At 61.5% G+C, this 22436-nt stretch overlaps 1 protein-coding gene across 2 annotated transcripts; it reads left to right on the top strand.

Moving 5' to 3' along the window:
* The first annotated feature begins 522 nt into the window (after window positions 1–522).
* On the top strand, window positions 523–18379 carry LOC112112565 (major facilitator superfamily domain-containing protein 8-like). 2 transcript variants are annotated; one of them, XR_003369715.2, is made up of 13 exons: window positions 523–810; window positions 6855–7040; window positions 7871–7933; window positions 8065–8184; window positions 8753–8832; window positions 8937–9249; window positions 10552–10625; window positions 11188–11271; window positions 12465–12594; window positions 13148–13270; window positions 15514–15644; window positions 15735–15876; window positions 18281–18379. XR_003369715.2 is itself a non-coding variant. In XM_026650080.2 (12 exons), the coding sequence occupies exons 1-12, from the start codon at window positions 735–737 to the stop codon at window positions 15819–15821; spliced, it is 1467 nt and encodes a 488-aa protein (XP_026505865.1). In that variant the 5' UTR covers window positions 523–734; the 3' UTR covers window positions 15822–16296. The 2 variants fall into 2 exon arrangements, 1 of the variants encoding a protein (XP_026505865.1); XM_026650080.2 differs by lacking the exon at window positions 18281–18379 and having other exon boundaries at window positions 15735–16296.
* Window positions 18380–22436: the final 4057 nt, after the last annotated feature.

Genomic DNA, 22436 nt, shown 5'->3' with positions numbered 1-22436 from the left:
AACCGCCCTGCGGTTCCCACCCAGGTGGGTGGTTCGCTGAGCTCTCGCTCCCCGCCCAGGAGGGCAAGCCAAGGCCCCCTGGCCGATTCCTGCCTGACCCCCCCATCCCCACCCCCCGTGCTGGCTGGGGAAGGGGCTTGGGGGCCCGACTTGCCGCGGAGCAGATGCTGCCCAAGTGCCCGGGCTTGGTCATTAACCGATTGCAATTAACTCTTTAATCAGATTTCTCTGCCCCTCCTGTCCCTGAGACTCCGGATCCCCCTCCCTCCAGTCCCTCCCCTGCACTAGGGCCAACAACAGCCCCCCTGCGCGGCGAGCCGGAGCCCCCAGCCACGGGGATCGCAGGAGGCGGTGCTGAGCCGCCCGCATTCCCGGGGTGGGGGGACACACAGCTGCTGCTTCTCCTTCAGAGGCGCCTGTGGCCGGGAGGGGCGGCGCCTGCCCACAAGCCCTGCACACCTGGTAGCCGAGGCGCGCTGGGAGAGGAGGAGCCGGTTGCTCTCAGCTGCGGGCTCGCCTGGTGGAGGCCGCGTGGGGGGCTGGGGCGAGCCGGGGCCTCTAGCGATGTGCACCTAGGAAGGGCTGGCGAGAGGCCAGGGCTGCCCGGCTAGGCACCGAGGCTGGGCGTAGCAGCAGCAGCGATGGCCCCTGGCAGCAGAGACGTCGCAGCCAGGCTCTGAGTCCTGCAGGGAACCGGCACCTCCGCAGCCACGGGGAGGAAAGCAGCAGGGTCTATGGAGTATCAGAGGAAGAAGAAACTGACCAACTTCACCATTGGGCTCCTCTTCCTCTCGGGAGGGATTGAGTACGGTGAGCTCTGGGGGTAGGGGGCGATGGACAGGGGGTGATGCCCTGCCAGCCAGGGCCGGGCACTGAGTGGTAGAGCCGTAACCCGGAGGGTGACTCCTCCAGACACCGCCACTCCCTTTGGGGCCCCCCCATGGGCCCTGCAGAGCTGCTGCGCCAATAGGGGGCACCCACGCGCCTAGTCCCGCTTCGTCCATGAATGACAGACCCGCTGGTTTAGGTCCCATAGGTGGAAACTCTGCCCCTGAGGGTGGGTTTGCGAGTCTGCTCATCTCTGGTCCCATCACTGTAGTGACTGAGCCTTATGGATGTTAATGGACCTGGTGGACAGGGTGAGTCTCTGTCTTGACATGTCACAGATGGGGAAACTGAGGCACTGGGGGGAAATGACTTGCCTGAAGTCAGGCAGCAAGTTGGTGGCAGAGCTGGGCTCTGATTCTGGCCTGCATTCTGGACCCTTTGTGCTGCAATGGAGTCCCCCCAGTCAGGTATCCCCCTGGCCCAGCGGGGTTGGGTACAGCTGCCCCACTCTGCACTCTAGCTATTATAGATGGTCACAGGTTGGGTTAATAGATGTGAAGGCCGGAAGGGGCCATAGTGCAGGCCATCGGATTTCACCCAGTTAGAGCAGGCCCCGAGCCGAGCCTGGAACTGGGCAGGTGGAAAGGTGGCTCAGAATCAGGGCCCAGCAATAGTCAGGCCAGGATAGCATGAGAGGAAGGAAGAGACCTTCTTGAATCTCTGAACAGGGGAGTGGAGGGGTTGGGTGGGGTGGGGGGAGAGGTGAAGGCTACAGGGATTGTCATCATTCTACTAGAGAACAGAGCAGATGGCCTTTGGAATCATGTTGGTCCCCCCTCCACCCTACCTCAGGAGCCCCCCTTGTGCATTTGCCGTGTGACCCTGCAGTGGGGCTGGTCCTGTCTCTTGCCAGCACACCTGAACTGCCTGTGCCCTGCCTCTGGCATGCGACCCTGTGCTGCCTTGTTTTTCTGGCTGGGTCAAGCAATCCCATGTGAGAGCAGCAGCCTGAGGCAGCGAGCCCTTGTCTGAAACCCCAGGACTGGAGACCGGGGGGGAGGGATAGCTCAGTGGTTTGAGCATTGGCCTGCTAAACCCAGGGTTGTGAGTTCAATCCTTGAGGGGGCCACTTAGGGATCTGGGGTAAAATCAGTACTTGGGTCCTGCTAGTGAAGGCAGGGGGCTGGACTCGATGACCTTTCAAGGTCCCTTCCAGTTCTAGGAGATAGGATATCTCCATTAATTAATATCAATATTTTAATGGCGATGCCTTGGGCCAGGTGCTTGTGCCCCTCCTCCCCTCACAAGCTGGTGGGGGTAGCAAAGGGATTGGTACATTGCAGTAGCAGTTTAGAAGGAGACATGGGCATCTTAGCTCAGTTGTGGGGCGTCTCCTGCAACTCTACTGGCCGTTATTGGGACTGGAGCGATGGTGGATGAGAGCCATGGAGGGGTTTGGGGAGCCCGGCAGGCCCTGCAGTGGGGCTGGCTGGGTCTGTGGGTTTGTTTCTATATGGATTTTTAGATACATTGTTCTTTTCTCACTGCGACATTTACCCCTCGGTGGGACGTTCCCCAGTGCTCCCCGAGGTGCTGGGAATTGCTAGGCCTGGAGTGGGTCTCGCAGGCCCCCCAGCTCCTCCACACAGCCTGGTGGTGTGGGGGGACCGGAGGGCCCCTGCTGAAGCAGAGCTGGTCTCCCAGTTTCCTCTGTTAATATTTTACAAGCTGGAATCTGAGTCTGTAACTCATCCTCCAGGGTCAGCTGAAGGGTGGGACTGGAGGAGGCACTGCCGCTGGGTGCCAGCCTTCGGCACCCCCAGCTGACTTACATCTGCCAACAGTCTGTCAAGTGTGCTGAGAATTCCCAGCCCGCCAGGGAGCAGGGCAGGGGCACTGGTTATAGGTGAGCTCGCAGCTACTCCCTTCTCCCCCTTCTTTCAGTAGAGGGGGCTGTGTTGGCTGCAGACGGTCTCCAGGACTGATTGGCGTTTTCTGACTCCTTGGGTCCATCAGCTCCAATTTCCCTCCCCTCTCTTGGTACCGTTGTTTGGTTTTCCCTTACCCGAGAGCCCCTAAGGGGTCAGTGATTTTATTGCAGGAAGGGACCAAGGATGGATCCAGACCGTGTGGACCTGGGTTTCGATACTCTACCCTTTCCCAGCTGCTATTTCGCTACCCAGGATAAGATTGCAAGCGCTATTGCTCCTCCTGCTTCAGGGGCTAAACTGATCCCCATGCCGGAGCAGAAGCATCTCCCACTCCTTCCATGAGCTGATACGACATAATCCAAGCCCTGGGGTGGCCACCGTTGCAGGGAGGCTGCCAGCCTGGATGAGCCATTGGCCTGTTGTGATGAAGAAGGCTGCTGGACTAGAGGGGCCGGGGCTCTGCTCTGGTGGCTGATGGATTATATTAATTACCTGTCGAGCAGGTTTCCTGGATATCCTCATGCTCGAAGCTGGGCTGCACAATTCAAGGGCCTGAGTCGCTGGCATCCCGAGAAGTGTCCGTAATGAAGTGTTTGTGTTGAAACAGTGAAGGTTTGATTGAGGAACATTCGCCACTGTGCATATCCCAGGCTCTTGGGCACGCAGCATGTGGCCTGTCCCATGAGGGGTCTCCACTGAGACTGGCATTCCCTGACGCAGCACAGGGAGCTTCCCCCTCAGCTGAGCAGGGTGAGCAATCACCAGGCCTTCCCGTGGTCGGGTGTTGAGATCTGCAGCCGGGATCAAGGAGACGGCCCCTGCTCTGAAGAGCTCACCGTCTGTGTAGCCAGGACAGACAGAGGGGGGCGGGGAAAAGGAGCATTTGCCCAAGGTCAGTGGCAGAGCCAAGGCTAGAACCTGGGTCTCCGGCCTCCCTATGTGCCCTGGGCCGCGGTGCTTCTCTTCAGAGTATGGCTGCAGGTGCCCCAGGTCGTTCTGATCCCAGCTGAGCTCTGGATCCACAAACGGTGCCTGGACACACAGCGTTCTGCAGTCCGGGTGGGACATCATGAAAGGGACGAGCTGAAACTGTCCTGCCTGAAGGGTCCTTCCTGTCTGTCCCCCCTCCTGTTCGAATCCACAGCCCCTCCCCCCGCACTTGTTTTTGGTAAGTATTTAGTCTCCTCTTTTGTCAGCTTCCAGCAGAAACTGGGGCTCTTGTTCCCCCCCCCTTCCTGATTTGTGGCTCGCTAGAGGCATGTCATGCCCTCAGTCTCTCCTTGCCATCCCATCTCTCCAGGCGGCTCAGACAGCAATCCAGAGCCACCTTAACACCCTTATCTGCCTGGCTCTCTGTCGCCCGTCCACAGAGGGGCACGAGACCTCGCCCTGGTGATACAAGCCTTATCGCTGTGCACAGAACTGGCATTCCAGGTGAACACTGCAGACCGGGGGAGGGAAGAGGGGCCTGTCCCCACGGCAGCTGCTTCGTCTCCAGCCCCCTTCTCGGTGACTTTCCATCCATGCCCCAGCATGGGAATTCTGACACGTATTGCTGAGTACATCTCCTCTGCCTTTGAGAGACCCAGTCTCCTAGCACCTGCAGATTCATCCAGATCCCTGGCCTCTTCCCTTATCCCACAAATAACCAGGCATGGGTTGCCCAGCTGGAGCCCACCTCCCCGGGCAAGGCGCTGCCCTGCTGTTGGGATGGCCGTTGTAGAGCACAGCGTATGGGAAGAGGAAGGGAGAACTGAGCCTGCCAGGAGCTGATCTGCTGCTCCCCTTGGCCGAGCCAACGTTCCTTCAGCTCTGGTGATAACCGAGTGATGGCGCTGGCCGGGGTTCACCGTCCCCGCGGGAACGTGACCTGAGATGATGGCACTGACCGCAGCGTGTGCTCAAGAGCTGGTTAGTGCCTGGAACTTACGCAAGAAGGAAAAGGCCCCAGGTACATAGAGATGATATGCAACCCAGTTACAGATGGGGAAAATACACGAGTTAAACAATTCCCCATTCTCCAAGCTCTCCCTGAACCTAGCTTTCCTCTCCAGCCCACCCCGCTCACTGCTCCCCTTCATCTGTGCCAGTTACAGCCACCACCTCCACTGTTCTGAGCTCCCCGCTGGATTCATCCCACCTCCTGCCCGCTGCCCTCCACTGAAACCATCTCACCAATGGCCTCACCAGACCTCGGGGCCTCCACTCCGTCCTCCTTGACCTCTGCTGCTGCTAACACTGGGGTCACACAGGCCTTGTCCTCGGCCTGCTCTGCTTCTCCCTTCACAGCCTCTCTGGGGCTCTGCGCACGCTCGCCCTGACCATCTAGGCTGATGACTCGTGGCGCTCCCTGTCCCCTCCATAAACCCCACCTCTCAGCCCCTCTCTCCAGCGTATCCTGCTGGCTTATTGCCACTCTAAACCCAAGCGGAGCTCCTTGCTGTCCCACCCCCCATTCTGGCGCTGTTCACCACCCTCGTCCCTGTCACTCAGGGTTTGTCTGCGCTGGAGCTGCTGTATTTAGCATGCTAGCTCCATCAGAGTATAAACAGGGGTGGGCGGTGTTCATATCCGACTCCTCCCTCTCTTGGCTAGCATATCCCAGTCCTGCCTCTCTTCCTTCATTACCCAAGGTCTCTTCTTTCCTTTTCCCAGGGAAAACTCTCCGCTCTGGGGCCTTCCTGTTCTCCTCCTCCTCCTTCCCCCTTCCTGTCCATGGGAAGGGCAAGTCCAGACCTGGGGACAATGACTGAGCAAGGCTCCCTGGCTGGCGGGGGTGGGCGATTGAATCCCACCAAAGGGCAGCAGGGTGCGCGCTCTCAGTACGTGGGATGCTACAAGCATCAGCCCCCGAAGGGCAGATGTCAGTGAGGTCTCAAAGGGCAGCAGCCGAACCTTGAGGCTGGTTCTCTTTTCCTGGGGGCAGCCGGTGGAAATCATTAACTAGGGAGGGAAGGTGAGAGCGGGGAGATGCAGGGGCAGCAGTGCTGTGACTCTCTGGTGCAGGCTGCAGGGTAGTGGGGGGTGCCCGTAAGCAAAGCGGGGGATGCCTTCTCATTGGCCATCCTACTGTGACTGCCCAGCGAGGGCGAATAGTGAGACCTGGGGCACGGAGGGCAGTGGGCAGCTTGGTACTGGTGGCCTGGTGTTTCTCATTCTGGCAGCACTCAGACACTGTTTGTGGTGGGTGCGTTATAGAGGCCTACGCAGGCCAACGGGCAGAGACGACAGACGTGGTAGAAGCTGTGGCAGGCAGGTAGCTATGGGAAAGGGTCCCGGGCTTCTTGCCACAGATAGAGCAACTAAGCTCTGCTTAAAGAAGGTGATGGCAGGGGGCTGGTGGTGCGGGGAAGGTGTGTGAGGACTTTGGTTCTGGCCTCTGTTGAGCTTCATGGAGTTTCTCTGTCTCCCTCCTGCAATGCCTGTTAAGTGCAACATAAGACGGCAGTGACTGGGTGAGGAGCACGGCCCACTCGCCCGGCTGAGGGGCTCGGCTACTGCGTAAACACCTCGCAGTAAGGCCTTGCAGGAGCTCTAGGGTAGTGGGTGAGGGCCCCTGACTGAGGGAGGGAGGTTCTGGCAGGCTGAGACAAAACAGGCTTGGGTGTGCCCTCTTAGCAAGGAGGGCAGGGGTCCGAGGCCATGGGGTGCTGCTGGGGTCCACCTGCGTCTGGGTCTGAGGAGCTGCTGCAGCATCTAGCACCTTCTGTCCCAAGGGAGGGTGACATGCCCGCCAGTCACTGGGGAGCTCCCAGGGCCCAGAGGGGGGGTGGTTTGAGCCATTGCGTGGTTGGCATCTCCCCCTTCCTGAGCAATGCGTCAGTACTGGTGATCCGGCTGCATGGTCGGCGGTCGCCATGGGCGGGGATCAGAGGCCTGGCTGGCAGGCCTAGGGGACCCAGAGACCTCTGCCCTCTTAGTCCAAGACCAGCCAGGGAGGGTCTCCTGCTCCGCCAGGGCTGTCCATTTGCTCCAGGGTGGCAGGAGCCTGGATTCAGGGCTGGGCCGAGCACCCATTTGAGGTGGTCTGGCAGGACCTATTCTAGCACTGTGGCGTGGGCCCCTGACTGTCTGTCTGTCTCCGCTCCCCGTTAGCGGTGATTCTACCCACGATCTGGGCCTACCTGCAGACGCTCCATGCTGAGCCGTACTTCCTGGGCCTGGGCATCTCTGCCTTCAGCCTCACCGGCCTGCTCACAGGGCCCCTCTTCGGGCACTGGTCTGACCGGAGCCAGCGCACCAAAGCCATCATCCTCTTCGCCAACGTGTTTGAGATAGTGGGTGAGTGAGCAAGCGAAGGCCGGCTGGGGGCCGCCGGCTGGGCTGCTTCGCTGGTGGGAGCAGTCCAGGGTGAGCCTGTGTCCCGGGCACTGGCCCCCGGGAAGGGTGGGAAGGCAGCATTAGCCCCACTTATCACAAGGGTGTAAATGTGCAACACCAAACTCTTAAATGCAGGCACCTGAGCCCCTGATTTACAGAGATCCCGAGCACCTGCCTCTACTCCTAGAAGCAGAGCCAGCCAGCTACAGCAGGGAGCTGGGTTCTAGTCTGGCTCGGGCATCAGATGAATTCATTGTTAACCAAGGTCCAGTTGCAGGGCCCAATCGTGCCCTCAGTTACGAGGCGCTGGGGGATCCCTGTGGGGCAGAATCCAGCCTGCAGACCCTCTGTTGCTGGTGCTGACCCATCAGCCGGACAGAGCCCAGCTCTGAGCCTGCCGCGCTGGCAGCTAGCAAAGTACCCGTTTACGTCAGCCCACGTGCTCTGCTGCACAGGTGGGTGGTGGTGCAGGACGCCGAGTGTGGAGCCTGCGATGCCATTTTAACACAGGGGCTCCTTTCAGGGCAGGATCGCAGATTGCCTGCCTGCCTGCAACACTAGGGTGCAGAAGCCAGGAGCTCTGAAGGACCCTACCCCTGCTCCAGCCCCATGGGATGAGACTCCCACAGGTGTACGTGGGGTTGATTATAGCCAGCAGGGGACATCAGTGCCTGCCCCCCTCCCCCCACATGAGGCTTGCCTCTTGGCTAGCCCCGCTGGCTCCAGGGATGTGCCTGCACTTGCATGTTCCTCCCTGCGTCACCTGTTGCTTTTTATCCCCCCAACTGCAGGGAATTTCATGTACTTTATGGGCGTCTCCAAGTGGCTCCTCCTGGGCAGCCGGCTGGTGGCAGGTAAGAGCTGCTGGTGGGGAAGCCGGGGGCCATGTGGATCTGGGCTGAGGGTCTCCAGATCCAGGTGCTTGTGCCGGGGGCTTTTGGCACCTGCCCCGTCTCTTGCCCCTGACTGTCCTTGTTTTTGGCAGGTGTTGGGACGGGAGCGGGTGCCTCCATCTTTGGCTATCTCACCCGCTCCACCACCTCGCAGGAGCGCGCCACGGTGTTTGCTGCCGTGATGGCGTGCCGGCAGGTCGGGCTGCTGATCGGTAAGGTACCCCTGGGTGCCCCCACGCCCTGTTCGCAGCAGGCCCTCAGCATGGGGGGAGTGGTGGCCCTGAGCCAGGAGCTGGGGCTCTGCTGTCCCCACGCCCTGTCTGTGTTCAGGAGGCACCTGCCCCAGGTTCTTGCCCCAGCGGCTGTGGAGAGGGGCCAGTGCAGGGAGTTGGCTCAGCTCTGGCTGCCCTGTGCCCCTGAAAGCAAGCTGTGGTAACTGAGGGCGGATGCCGCGGAGGCTGGTGTTTCTCAGGTTGGGAAGGGTACGGGGCCGGGGCATGGCAGTGCGGTGCCAGACCATGGTGGCGCTGCCTCTCGGGGACGGGGGGCATGTGACAAAGGATCTCCAGTTCCATGGCAGAGAGGCTGTTGCCAGAGGCAGTGAGTGGGGGTGGCGAGGGTGTGAGAGACCCACCATCTCCTTGACGGTGCCCGTTCTTGCCCCTCCTGCCGCAGAGGGAGGTGGCTGGTGGCAGTGAGGGGCATGCCAGTCCCACCCTCCTCGCACTCTGGGTTTTCCTCCCAGTGCCCGCGTGTGACCCGCCATCTCTTTGTGCTCAGGACCCGCCTGTAACCTCTTCCTGCGGCTCTGTAACTTCCGGCTGGGGCCCTTTGAGGTCAACAAGTTCACCTCCCCGGGGGTGAGTATCCCAGGGCGTTGCTCGCAGCCGCGGGAGTCGGCCCTGAGTTCCCTGGGTGGGGGGGCTGCGGTTCCGGGCTCTCAGGTGTCCGTCTGTCTGTGCAGCTCTTCATGTGCCTGCTCTGGATCCTGCTCCAGTTTGTGGTGGCGGCGATGTACTACGACCTGCAGCCCGTGCCCCACCCGCAGCGAGCGGCGCTGGCAGCGCAGCAGGAGGAGGAGCGGGAGCCCTTGGTGCAGCACGACGCTGGCCAGGAGGAGCCCGCTGAGCACCGGAGCTATGGCGGCACTGTCCAGCGGGAGCCCGCCGAGCCCCCCGTGGGGGACGAGTCCCGCTACGTGCCCAACGGGCACCTGGCCGAGGAGGAGGGCAGAGTAAAGGAGAAGAGCCCATTTCAGAACTTCAGCGCCATGCGAGGTGAGCGCCCCTGCAGCCCAGTGTTTTGGGGGGATCCAGCTGGGGGCCTTAGAGGCAGGCAGCCTGGCATGCCCCCATTTTGATCAGTACCGTGCTGGGCAGTATGTGGGGGGGATTTGTCACGGGTTTCAGTCAAACCAGGATCCTACCCTCCCGGCAGTGTGGCAGAGCTGGAATCGAACCCACGCCGCTGACAGCCTAGTCACAAGGCCAGCCGTGCGTGCCGTAATCAGGGGGTCCGAGCTTGTAGGGGAAAGGTGAACCACGCGCTCCGCAGACCCGGCACGGCGGCTGCTCGGAGTGGTGCTGACGAACCCTCCGTGTCCCGTCGCACCAGCCTGGCAGCTGCATAAGCCCCCAAGCTGTGGATAAAGGATCGTGACGCTGGGGGGCTGTTGCTGGGGGGGGTCTCCCGCTGCTCTGGACAGCTACATGGGAACGGACAGCGAGCTGTTTGGGTGCTGAGTGGCGAGAGGGCCTGTGGGCACCGTGGGGCCTTCCTGCTTGTCCCCAGAGTCCCATGCCCTGCGCCAGAGCAAGCAGATGGGTCAACACCCAAGTGTCACAGACCCAGCCTGGACCCAGCATCACGCGGGCACACTGGTGGGCAGGGAGCAGACCTGGGCACAGAACGGGGAGTGCAGGCCCAGCTGTAGGAGACCCTGATGGTCCCTTCCCTTCTCTGGGCACTGAGCCTTTGCCCCTCCCCCAGGGCTGTTATCCCTGGGTTGCAATAGGGGAAACTGCGGCCCAGAGAGGGGAAGGAAGTGGCCCAAGGTCAGCCAGCAAGCCGTGGTGTGAGCCGGCAGGACGGGGCTGTGGAAGGGTTTGCATGAGAGGGAGTCGGGTGCCGTGCCAGCCTGGTGGGAAAGGCGGCCTGGACTCTCCAGCTGGTGCTCCAGAAAGGCTGGGCTCTGGGGGCTGGTGGACGGTGGAGGAGGGCAGCGCCGCCTCTTGCTCACACCCATGTACAGTGAGAGCCAATGAGTGAAGAAACTGGCATGCAGGAGAGTGCGGGGCTGCTGCGGATGGAGTTCAGGGCCAGAAAAGGATCAGACTCTCCCGGCTGGCTCCCTTGCCCAGCGTGTCTGGTTACAGCGGCATCGCGTTCCCCGCCCTGAGGAGTGTCCGGCACTTTGCTTGTGTCACCCCCCCACCCTTCCCTGTCGCCTGGTTGGCCCACTGACCTGTTCCACTGGGCGATGTCTCTCCCGCCTCCACCCCCGCTCTCCTTCCCTGCGGGCCTGGCCACTCTCCTTCCCAGCGCCACAGCCCCGTGACGTCCCCATGGTGTCGTTGCAGAGTACCTGCGGGAGGAAGTGGTGGTTCTGCTCACTGCCCAGTTCATCACCCTCTTCAACCAAACAGCCCTGGAGGTGAGTACCTGGGGACTTGATGGGCAGGTCACTCTGTTCCACTCCCACCGAGATTGGGGGGCGGGGGTTCTTCTCCATGTCGGTGGTGGGGGCTACAGCTCCTCTCACAACCAGACTGGGTCCAGGGAGCGTCTCTTGTCTAGCCCTTCCCAGGTTCTGGATATGTGTATGGGGGTGAGGGGGACAGGGGATCTCCTCTCCCCTCCATGTGATGCTCCGGCCTCTCCCAGACCCCTGGTGAGGTTCACCTTTCACCTGCACCTGGCGCCCAGAGAGTGGGCATCTCTCCCTGGCCCAAGGTCTCCTTGTGAAGCCCAGAATTTGGGTGAACGTTGGGCATGACCCAGGCTTACCTCCATCTCTGGGAAGACAAGCGGGAGCAGAGACCCAACGTGCTGGTCAGGAGAACCCTCCCTCTGGGGCAGAGCAGGGGAGGGGCACCTTGTGGGCGAGGGTCTGTACCTGCCCATCCCACGCAGAGGGGGCTCCTCACAGCCGTGAATGGAGGGTGGGCAGATGTGTGACTAGGTTGCTTTCTCTGCCTGTCTGTATCTGTCTCTAGACCATGGTGACTCCCATCACCCAGCGCTACCTGAGCTTCGGGGAGCTCGAGAACAGCATCATGTACTTCCTGTGCGGCATCGAGGTAGGTGAGACCCCAGCCCCGGGGGTCTGTAAAGGTGGGAGTCCTGGCAGACATGGCCTGGGGCAGGTGACCGGCTCCCGTCCCACGGTGCGTGTGCACACGCACGATCCGGACCCTGCCGAGAGCGCTCGCGACCTATGAATGTCTGACCCTATTTCTCAGCACTTGCCCCGGCCTTCCTGGTGACCTGCCCCCCTCCCCACTTTGGGATCCTTCAGGTATTTGCAGGTGCTGCCTGTTCTCTACCCCATGCTTTAGCTGTGTGTACAGCCAGACTGGGGATGGGGTGGAAGGAGATCTAGGCCTAGAGCCACATTCGGTGCCCCCCCGTCCTCATCACTAAGCCAAGCCGTCCTCTGAGCCAGCCCTCCAGCCCCGATCTCCTCTGTCCAGCCCAGGCAGTGAGAGAGGCTAGTGATGCTGGGGTCCCGTCCAGCCAGGCCTCTCCTGCGTAGCCCGTAGCTGCGGCCCTGTTCCAGCCCCTCTGGGAGCGTTGGTGCAGACAGGGTCTCATGCTCCTCCACCGGCCTGGACGGGGCTGAAATGTCTTTGCCTGGCTACCCCGGCTCCCTCGCTGTTCCCACAGGTGGGGCTGGCCCGGTGTGAGTGCAGGGAGGGGAGAGTGCCAGACAGAACTGGTGTGGGACCTCTCCTCTGCCCTTGCTCCCGCAGCGTGCGGAGCGGGGCGTCCTTGCCAGCGGTCTCCGTTTGCAGCTAGGGCAGGGTGGGCTGCAGGCTGGGGAAACCTCATGCCCTGCTGGCAGAGAGCCTATGGCCTGGCCCTGCCAACCTGCATGGCGCAGGCTGTTTCCTGGAGCCTGGCTCTGCTGGCTGGCACCTATGCCCGGGCGTGGCCGGCCTGTTAGCCAGGGGAAGGGCGAGCGGTGGTGCTGAGGCCGTGAGGGCGGAGGGCAGGGCCCTGGCGAGCAGTGACTCCTCTGATAAGGGAATACAGAGCATGTGCTTGTGTGCCCAGCGCTGGGGGCCTGGTGCTGGCTGGCTCTCGGGCGCTGCTAGCCCGCAAGAGGCCCTATGCGGGGCTTGCTCTGCCCTCCTTCCCTTCAGGCCCCCACCCTGGGTCACCCCCCCGACTCCGATTGGCTCCCCCAGCAGCAGAAGGGTTCCACTTCTGACTGGTCTTTGCACCTGGCCCGGGGGTTGTGGAATAACTCATCTCCCCCACCCCCACACAGGTGATCTGCGGCTTCTTCCTGGTGCGCTGCCTCAGCAGCCGCCTCCCCGACCGCGTGATCCTGGTGCTCGGGCTGGTCATCTGCAACGTGGCTTGTGTCTGGTGCCTGCTCTTCCTGGCAAGGCCCCAAGGTAACTGACTGCCCCCTCCCCTTCTGGGCTCTCAGGTTCCTCTCTTCCTGGGGAATCGCTTGGCAGGGGGTTTGGTTCGCTGGCTAGGGATGATTGGGGGACAGGAGCCTGGCATGGCTCTGGAGTGCTCCCCTGGGCTGCGTGGCACCTTGCATGGCTCAGGCTGGCCCAGCAGTGCCCTGTGGTGGCCCAGCAGGGGCTGTGTGGTGGAGAGGAGACCCCTTGCCTGGATGAGTGGTGGCGATGCTCAGCCGCTGTAGGCAGCATGGGCTGGCGCTGCAATTCCCCGGCCCCTCTCCCTGCTCAGTGCCCGGGGAAGGGAGCAGGGGGTGCTCTCATGGGCGCCCAGAGTCATGAACATCTGGGCCTCTGCTGATTCGGAAAGCTAGCAACTTAGCCTGGAGCATACTGGGGCCGGGCAGAGCATGCCAGGGGCTTGCCCGTCTACCGGGCAAGAACGACCATAGGCCCTGAGTCGAGTCTGCCAGTGTCTGGGGCTCTTTGCACGCCGGGCCCATCCACCCCCCTGCCATGTCTGCTTTGCTGCCCACAGGGAGCTTTCCCGTCCTGCTGTCCGAGCTGGTGGTCGGCGTGTTCCTGCAGGTGCTGGGGCTCCCCTTCGTGGCTGTCTCCCAGGTCTCGCTCTTCTCCAAGGTCACAGCAGAGAGAACACAAGGTGAGCCTCAGGGAGGGGTCGGTGCCCGGGCTGGGGCCTGGTGCCCACTTCCTACCTGCCCTGAGAGAGATCAGCGGCACTCCGAGCCCCATACGCCCCTTCAGGGCACGGTCTGCCCTGGGACCAGCTGAGCCATGCCCCAAATGCAGATGCCTGCCTGCCCCTCCTCGCTCCAAGCCCAGATACCACAATGAAGGGCACCCTAGAGATGGGTGTCCTAAAACACACACGTGACCTCTGTGCGGTCAGCCTCTCCCACCCCTCCCGCCTTGTAGGGACACCAGGGCAGCAGCGCGGGGCAGCTGGCATCTTGGCTGCTGCTCTGAAGAGCACGGAACCGTTCGCTTCCCCCCGCCCAAGCTGGGCCTGACTCCTCCCTGGCCCTGGCGGAGCTGAGTTACCCCGGGGCTGAGTCTGGCCCGTCTGTCAGGATCTTGGTGTCCGAGCAGGTAGCTCTGTCCCAGGAGGGGGCTGTTAAACCGTGGCACCGGGCCCCCTTTCCAAGACAGGGGTTTCCATTTCACATGGCTGTGTTGGGTTTCTGATCAAACGCCGATTCCCAGGGTCCAATTTCTATCCCACTCCAGCCGCTGAGTCCTGCATCCGCTCCGTGTTGGCGGAGCTGGCTGGGTCCCTCTCAGCTCAGCGACTGGTTTGCCGGGGTGATCTGAGCCACTCCTGCCCCCGATGAATGGGTTTCAGAGGGGTAGCCGTGTTAGTCTGGATCAGCAAAAACAACGAGGAGTCCTTGTGGCACCTTAGAGACTAACAAATGTATTTGGGCATAAGCTTTGGTGGGCTAGAACCCACTTCATCAGATGCATGGAGTGAAAAATTCAGTAGCAGGTATAAACATACAGCACGTGAAAAGATGGGAATTGCCTTACCAAGTGGGGGTGAGTGCTAACGAGACGATTGAATTAACAGTAGGATACCAAGGGAGGAAAAATCACTTTTGTAGGGGTAATGAGGGTGGCCTGTTTCAAAGAGTTGAATGGGGACACCCTTCTCCTTGGCAGGCCTCCCTGAATGACTGGGCTGAATGAATTTACAGGGGAGGGTGGAAGAGCTGGGGGGGCACAGGTGGGAGGGCGAAGCAGCCAGGGAACCCAGCGTGGCTCTGCCTACTGCTGTGACCGGGGGCCACCGACCTTCCCGGCCTGTCAGAAATGTAGAGCTGGACGGGACCTCGAGAGCTCATCGAGTTCAAGCCTGAGGCAGGGCCAGATAGATCTAGACCACCGGTTAAAACACGATGGGGACCCCACAGCCTCTCTTGTTCGCCCGGCTCAGAGCTTAACTACCCTTCGAGTCAGAAACAGCCTCCTGATCCCTTTCCTGATTCTAACCTAAATCTCCCTTGCTGCCGATCACCCGCATTACTTCTTGTCCGACCTCCAGTGGACCTGGGGAACGGTTGGTCTTCGTCCTCTTTGTACCAGCCCTGAACACATTTGAAGTCTGTTACCAGGTTCCCCCCTTTTTCTCTAGACTAAACATGCCCAGTTTTATAACCTTCCCTCATCAGTCATGTTCTCTAAACCGTTTCTCTCCGGCCCCACCCCACCCTGGATTTGACCCGGAACCGAGGCCTCCGACTCCCAGGGCCGTCTGTGAGTCTTTGGTGGAGTATTTTCCGCCACCCCGTGGTGTGAGCAGTGGGGAGGAGGGGGACTGGGCGGAGCTTGGGGACGGAACGCTCTTCGAAGCAGCTGGTACCGTTGGCAGACCGGCGCTCTGATCCAGCGGGACGGGGAGGCAAGGACGCACTACAGAGACCACCGCTCTGCTTCTCGGGCCAGCGCAGAAAAGTGTGTGGGGCCCCACGTCCCGTGGGACTTGCTTTTGGGGGACGGGGGGGCTGCTTCTCTCTCTCTCTCTCTCTCTCTCTCTCTGTCGCCGACCTCCCCTCTCCCATTCTGTCTTTCTCTGTGCTGGGATGGCCCACCAGTCCCGCGGCCTCGCTCCTTTGGTTGGGGGGGATACGGCCCAACACCGAGGCAGTCTCGTTGGCTCCCAGATGGCCATTATCTGCTTGTGTAGTGCCACGCGATCGCTCAGGCTTCCCCACCAAGAGAAAGGCAAGGCCCCCACCCGCGGAGAGGCTGCCAGCGGGAATGCAGCATGGCTGCTTCCGGTCACACCCCAGGCAGGCCAGTGCCCTCGGTGGCGTGGTGCCCCCTGGTGGTAGGAGCTGGGGACGGCAGGCAGCATTAACCCTTTGTGTTCTTCCCGTGCTGTAGGTTTCAGCCACGGCCTGCGACGGTCAGTGGGGGGAATCGCCACCATTCTGGGGCCCCTGTGGGCTGGAGGCCTGACCGAAAACCTCTACATCATGCTGGGGGTGATGATGGGCCTGCTAAGCCTGCTGATGGTGAGCACCCCGGAGACGGTTGCCTGCCCCTCCCCATCCTGCCCCTCCAGCCCCGCGGGCCGCATGCTGATGGCTCTTCTGCTCCCATAGGTCATGGTTGGGCTCTCGTACTCTTACCTGGTGGAGCCGCCCAGGAGCTACGTGCCGGGACCGTCCCCGGAGGAGCGGCGCTCGTGACCTCCCACCCCTCCTCCGCGCACCCAGAGGGATTGCACGGGTTAAAGCCACCAAGGTGAGAGCGTCAGAGCCCCTGGGCTCAGGGTGCCTCCTCTGCCCCGGTGGCCAAACAGTCCTGGGTCAAGTGCACCGAGATGCCTGGAAGAGCCTGGGTGAGGCCAGCGGTTCCTGCCTGAGGGGCTGTGCAGTCCTGCTGCTCTGCGCTGGGGGGCGCTCGGAGCTGTTTAACTGCCGGGGAATCTGCACAGGCTGTTTTATGGGGGAAGACATTTTACAGAGAACGGTTTGACCCTCAGAGGTCTGCAGAGCCACAGCGAGGTACCGGGGAACCTGCAGAAGAGCATTTGACCCTCCCGGCCTGGGCTCTTGTCAGTTTGTTCAGTAGGAAACAAACACCTTCCCAGGGTGTCACATGTCATGTAAAAAATCTCTTGGTGGCAAAAATATGGGGGGAAACGAAGGAAATTCCCCAATAAAAAAGTCAGTGTGATGGTTTGAGGAGCTGGTTCTTTTTAGTAAATACCTTCATGCAATGTAGATGCACTTGCCCCAAACACCCTTAACTCTGCCCTCTACCGTCCATCCTGTATCTCTGTCCCTGAGATACCCATCCTCTACACCTTGTCCCCACTTCCACTGGGACCTATGTAGTTAACCTGCAAACCACCCAGCCACTAGCCATGAGCCCCAGCCACTACTCCAGCTCCCCTTCGCATCCTGTAAACACACTGGTGCATATATCCACCATTGCTGAAGGAGCTCTGAGAAGAAGCGGCTGAGCTGCTAGCTAAAACCCGCCCGCTCATTAAAACCAGCTGCTGTTAAAGAGGGCTGGAGGGCAGCGTATATTGTTCCTATATTTAGAAAAGGCTCTAGAGGTGGTCTGAAGAATTATGGCCCCTGGGAACATGGTTGCAACAATAATTTAAAGGTAGAATAATAAACCGGCTGGAAGATCATGATCTGAGAGGGTGTAGCCAGCACCGATCCTGCGGAGGAAAAGGTTGGCTCAGTAATCCATTAGAATTCTTTGTATGTGTCAGTAAAATAGTGACTGAAGCCGAAGCGGTTAACGTGATATATTTAGACTTCCAAAAGACCTTTGATGAGGCCCCTCACACAAGGCTGTGATAAAAGCTAAGCCTCAGAAGGTGCGTGACCAGGTACTGTTATGGATCAAAAACAGCTCCAAGAACAGGAATAAACAGGGAATTTTCATCACGGCAGTAAAGGGCCCAGGTCATCAAAGGCACTTAGGCTTCCCTTGAAACCAGTGGGAGTTAGGAGCCTAAATACGTGTGAGAATCTAGGTCGAGGTGCACGGTGGGGTGCCTCAGCGCTCTGTACTAGTGCCGTGGTGGTTGGTCTATTCATTAACCATCCGCAAAGGGGCGGGGTGGGAGGTGGCGAAACTTGCAGCGGCCGCACATGTATTTAGGTTAGTCACGGCCAGAGGGGAGTGTGCAGAACTTCAGGGAGTCCTAACCCAGCCCGATGAAAGGGCCACTTGAGGGGCTGAACGATCAATACAAAGGACTGTGCGCTGGAGGGGGAAAACTCAGCTACGCAGCCGCCCCACCCAGTTCTCGCTTAACTGCATCGACTCGGGTACAGGTCCTGGGCAGCGATGTGGCCAGCTCAAGGGCGAGCGCTGCTCAACGTGGAGCTGTGGTGAAAAAAGCAAACCAGCTGCTAGGCTGCGTAAGGAACGGGCTAGTGAATAACCCGGAGAACAGTGTGGTATAGAGATTAGGGGTCTGGCTTCATCTGGCTCCTGGCTGCAGTGCTGGTCACCCCATCCCAGAAAGGAGAGTGAGAGGTGCGGGGGAGGAGAATGGAAAAATGGGGATTGTTACCTTCGAAAAGGGGCCGTGATGAAAGGCTATAAAGTGGCTGGATGAGCCTGTGGAATGCCCTGCCACAGGAAGTTGGTGAGACCCAGCGTTTAGCAAGATTCAAAGAGGGATTGGATGCTTGTAGGGACCCCGAGAATCTAGTTATACTAACAAAGAGTATTAGAGGGCTGGATGGTGGTGATAGCTGGGCAGCGGGGATTAATTCAGTCACTGTGCGGGGCAGGTTATCCCGTACCTGCTACTGCAGCGCTCTTCCACCTACCGCTGGAGCAGCTGGTGTAGACAGGACGCTGGACCTTGGGTCTGCCCCAGCCTGGCAATTCCTATGTTTGCCTTTACGCTTCGTATACAGGCCACACTCCCCCTCCCCGTGAGCGACCATCTTCCCTTCTGCACACCGCTCCCCTGAGAGCCTGCACAACGTCACTAGTAAATGCCCCCCCGGGCCCTGTCCAGCCTGGGAGATGGGCCGGGTCCAGCCTGGTGTGTCTGCCTCGTGCTGGGAGGCATTCTGCAGCGCCCCCCCCCCCCGAGCACTCAGGATCTCCGAGCGTGTGGGAGGGCGCAGTCCCCTGACACTCTCCCCACTTCTCTCCCATGCAGGTATTGCCCTGGCTGGCACCGAGGGCTCATGCGTCACAGCCTGTCACCCTCTGGCTGCCCCCATTCTGGGCAGGGCCATGGGGAGTGGGACCTGAGCTCACAGCCTTGCACAGGACCGTGTTCAGCACAGCGGGGCTGTCAGTGGACGAGCCCACACCCCTGCCGTGCTGCATTGGCACTCCTTCCACATCCATCCATCCTTCCTTCCCCTCCTGGACTGGCACTCCCCACCACCCTGGGCTGGCCCTTGCCCTGCCCCTCCCTCCAAGGACTGGCCTTCCTGTGCTGCTGGCCTGCTGCCCCCACATTGACCAGCCTTCCTTTCCCACCCCTGTGCCCTGCTATGCTCCAGCTGGCTGCTCGCTCTGGACAGAGGGGCAAGGGGAGAGGTGAAGTCCTGGGAGGTGGAGATGCTCCTGGCCTGCTGAGGGGGCGGGAGGCTGGATCTTTCCTAGACACAGAGTGGTGTTGGTACCACCTTGCTGTTGGCAGGAGGCAGGGGGCTGAGCTGTGGGCCTGGTATTGGGGCCCACAGCTCAGGTGGAAGAGCCATAAAACTGCTGGCCTCTGCCCCCACCCCTGCTCTTCCCTCAGGCTCAGGGCAAGGGCGGCCCGGCCCCCCCTCACTCCAGGCCTGCTGGGGGCAGGGGCTGGGCAGGGCTCTCCCTGTCTCTGTAGCGTGTGTGTGTGGAAGAAAGACTAAACCGGGGCGAGGGGCGGAGGCTGATGTGCAGATTCATCCTGCCAGGCAGGGGGCTCAGGGCACTGCTGCACTGGGGGAGAGTCTGAGAGACCTGTGCCATCCCAGGGGCACCACATGGGCACAGGCACTGCCAGGCTGGACCAGAGGGGGCCATCAGCAGCACTAATAATACCCCCCCTCCCCCGCCCACCAACTCCTCTCTCATTCTCTGCCAGCGCCCTGGCCAGGAGGGGCCAAGCCCCACCAGCTGGCAGGGAGCTCAGAGCTAGGTAGCGGGACTGCTGCAGTACCGCCTGCCACCACAGGGGGCTCCCCTCTCTGGAAGCTGCAGTACCTGGCTGCCGCTAGAGTTGCCAACCCTCCAGGATGGGCCTGGAGTCTCCAGGAATGGAAGATTGTCGTGTGGTTAAATCACCAGGAATACGTCCAACCAAAACTGGCAACCCTAGCTGCCACTAGGGGACTTCTAGCCCAGGAGGCAGTGGGGGGAGGGGGGTTGCAGTGGGGCCAGCCCCATGGAGGCAGAAAGTAGGGCTGGTTTGGCTGAGGCTAGCAGGCGTGGGGTGCATACCAGGGGCAGGGCGGGGTGTTCTGAGCTGGGGGATGGGGGTCTTTCGGGGGGGAGGTCTGAGCTGGGAGGGGTTGAGGGCAGGGGGCTGGAGTCCGTTGGTGAAGGAGCGGGGGTGCTGGGAGGGCCGGGTAAGTGCTGCTCTGTGTGGCTGGGCCTGGCAGTAGTGACCCGGACTGGTGTGAGAGGAGCACCTGCCCTCGTGCTGGGAAGGGCCTGGGCAGCGTGGCACTGGAGGGAGGACCAGCGCCCGGACACAGCTGACTCTGCCAGGGGGAGGCGTCCCTGTGCTCTGCACTGGCAGGTGGCCGCTGGGCACTAAGAGATGCCAACCGTCCCATGTTCTAAGGGACATCCCTGATTGAAATAAAAAATGGCCTGGCCTGTATTAAATCAGCACAGGGCGCCTTGAATCCTGTATTTCAACCAGGCCAGGGAGTGGCACTCTGGCACTTTGCTTTGCGTAGAGCCACTGCCGGATTGGCAAGCTGAGCTGGCCACGGGCTCGGAATGCTGTTCAGACTTGGCCAGCTGCCCCGTGGCCTGCCAGGCAGAGGGGCAGCTGGGCCGTTTTGGAGTGGCTTTGGAACCAGGCAGCTGGAGCTGTGCGTGCGCGACTCCCATGTGACAGTCTTCTCGACCTGTGGCATCCAAGTGCCATCCGTGAGTGCCAGCAGTGGGTCCCGGGGCAGTGCTGGGGGCATTTACCGCCACGACCAGACTGAAACTTGGGTTTTAGACACAAGTGACGTGAGTTTATGGGTCTCAGCTGGGGTCTGGGCCCCATAAGTGTCTCGCATTTCTGTAGCCCCGGATCCTGGCGCCTGCCACGCCCAGCCATTGAGTTACATCGCCGTGGGCATGGGGCAGAGACAGCTGCTAACAGGTGGATGGAATAGCAGGGGGGCTGCAGGAGAGCTGGGAGCCCAGGGCTGGGATAGCAGGGGGCTGTGGGGCAGGATTGAGGGGTATCAGCAGAGCTGGGGGGCGGGGAAGCCCAGGCCTGGGATAGGGCAGGATTGGGGGTAATGAGGAAGCTTGACAGGGCTCTTTGAAGATTCCCCCCCAGCCCCATATGAACAAGTGACTCTCTCCTTCCCCAGAGCACAGTGTGTTGTGGGGTGGGCTGCTCCATCCTCTCCCCACAGCGCTGCCCCCCCGAGGGAGGAGGGGCTGCCTGGCAGCAGGGGGGAGGGGAATTTGACTGCAACTCCAGCCGCAAAGCCAGCCCCTGCTCCCCTCCCGCCTTCCCCCTGATCTTCACCCCTAACCTCTTGCTCCATGCATCTCCCACAACAGTCTGGCCCCAGGGCTGGCCAGCTCCCCCAGTGGCTGCTGCCTCCCGCGCCAGGCCTGGAGCAGCCCCAGCTGGAGGTACCAGGGCTCCTGGCGCAGGCGGCGTCCCTTGGAGGCCCCTGCTCCCAGGAGGAAGCTGGCCGGGAGCTGACCTTCCCCCTTGCCCCTGGATGCTGGGGTCCAGACCAGGCCAGCTAGGCGCTCATGGGTCTTTCCTGTGACTCCCCAAAGGAGTGTGGCTGTCTCTGGGGCCAGACACCATGGGGATGGGCCCCTAGCTAGGGAGCAGGGCGGCTGTCAGGCAGCCCTGCCCAGCCCACAGCAGCACGGAGCGGGTGCTTTGCTGATGTACGTGCCCCGTGCCTGCAGCCCCCCTCCTGGACAGTGGGGGTGGGGGGAGCTGGGCAGGTGGGCCCAGGTGCACTGCGGTGGTGGGGGGCACGGGAGGAGGCAGGGAGGCGAAGCAGCCAGCTGCACAAAGGTGAACCCCAGCCAGGGGGCTGCTCTCCCGTCTGGCATGCCCCTCCCCGTGCCCTGCCGCTCACACTCGACTGAGACTCTGACCTGGCATCCAACCCAACCAGTTGCTAAAAATAGCCCTGATTGCGGGCGGGGGGCGTGAAGCAAGTGCCATGTCAGCTCACCCGGTGGCCAGGCAGTGAACCGGAAGGGTGGCTGAGCGGGAGGGGGCCGCTGACTGGGGGTTACGTGCACAGATCGGGGCCTGGTGGCAGTGCTGCAGGCGCCCGAGCACTTGGCATCTGGTTGTGGGGGGGGGGGGTCAAAAGTTCAGCTGTGGCACTTGCTCCTCCCCCCCCTTAATTCCCAAAAGGAGCATGAGTCGGTTTAACCCGTTCTTCCCCGGCTGGCACAGCGGAGCCCCCGCACCCAGCAGCCCTGGACCCTGCCAGCCCGGCCTGCAGGGCTGAGAGCGAGATCCCCACAGCTGCACCTGGAGGGATCAGAGAAGGGGCCGGAGGAGCTCCCGACCCAGCCAGGGAACCGGCTCCCTTGTGAGGGCAGGGAAGTGCAGGCTGAACGTGCTGCTCTGCTGGGATAGGGGGCGCTGCGTGGCTAGCCCCTCGGCTCCTGGCCCTGGGGCAGGAAGGGGCTGGGCTCCCTCCTGAGCCTCACACAGGTGGCTTGGTGCCTTCATGGCAGGGAGCCTGGGTGACTGCTGGGGGCCAGTGGGTCAGGGATCTGGGGTCTGCCTGGGCACAGTAGCCCCGGTGTGGTGATGGGGGCACAGAGGGCAGAGCCAGAGGTGCAGGGGCGGGAGCAGCCTGGATTCCAGGGCAAACCGGCCTTGCTCCCCCGTGCTGGTGCATCTGAGCTGGAGATGCCAATGCTGTGGCTAATGTGCCTCCCGAGGGGCAGAGATGAGCTAAGAGCTCAGTGATGCAGGTGAGTCGGGGCCACGCCTGGTGCAGGACTCCTCTTCGCAAATGGATGGTGCATCCAAGGCACCTCTGCAGTCTGTCTACCGTCCCACCCGGGGGGATCAGTGTCTGGTGCCGAGAGCCGGGACGTCCCACGCGGGCAGCGGATCGGTGTCCAGCGCCGGGAGCCGGGACGTCCCACGCAGGCGG

This window comes from Terrapene carolina, unplaced genomic scaffold, assembly GCF_002925995.2.
Source record: "Terrapene carolina triunguis isolate 2854851 unplaced genomic scaffold, T_m_triunguis-2.0 Scaffold88, whole genome shotgun sequence".
Lineage (NCBI taxonomy): Eukaryota > Metazoa > Chordata > Testudines > Emydidae > Terrapene > Terrapene triunguis.
This window is presented reverse-complemented; position numbering and strand designations above follow the sequence as displayed.

Bases quoted from the DNA above. Each gene is read 5' to 3' on its own strand.
- LOC112112565 (XM_026650080.2), top strand. From the start codon at position 735: ATGGAGTATCAGAGGAAGAAGAAACTGACCAACTTCACCATTGGGCTC. The intron at 811-6,854 runs GTGAGCTCTGGG...GCTCCCCGTTAG, and splicing joins CTCGGGAGGGATTGAGTACG to CGGTGATTCTACCCACGATC. The intron at 11,272-12,464 runs GTAGGTGAGACC...ACCCCCACACAG, and splicing joins ACTTCCTGTGCGGCATCGAG to GTGATCTGCGGCTTCTTCCT.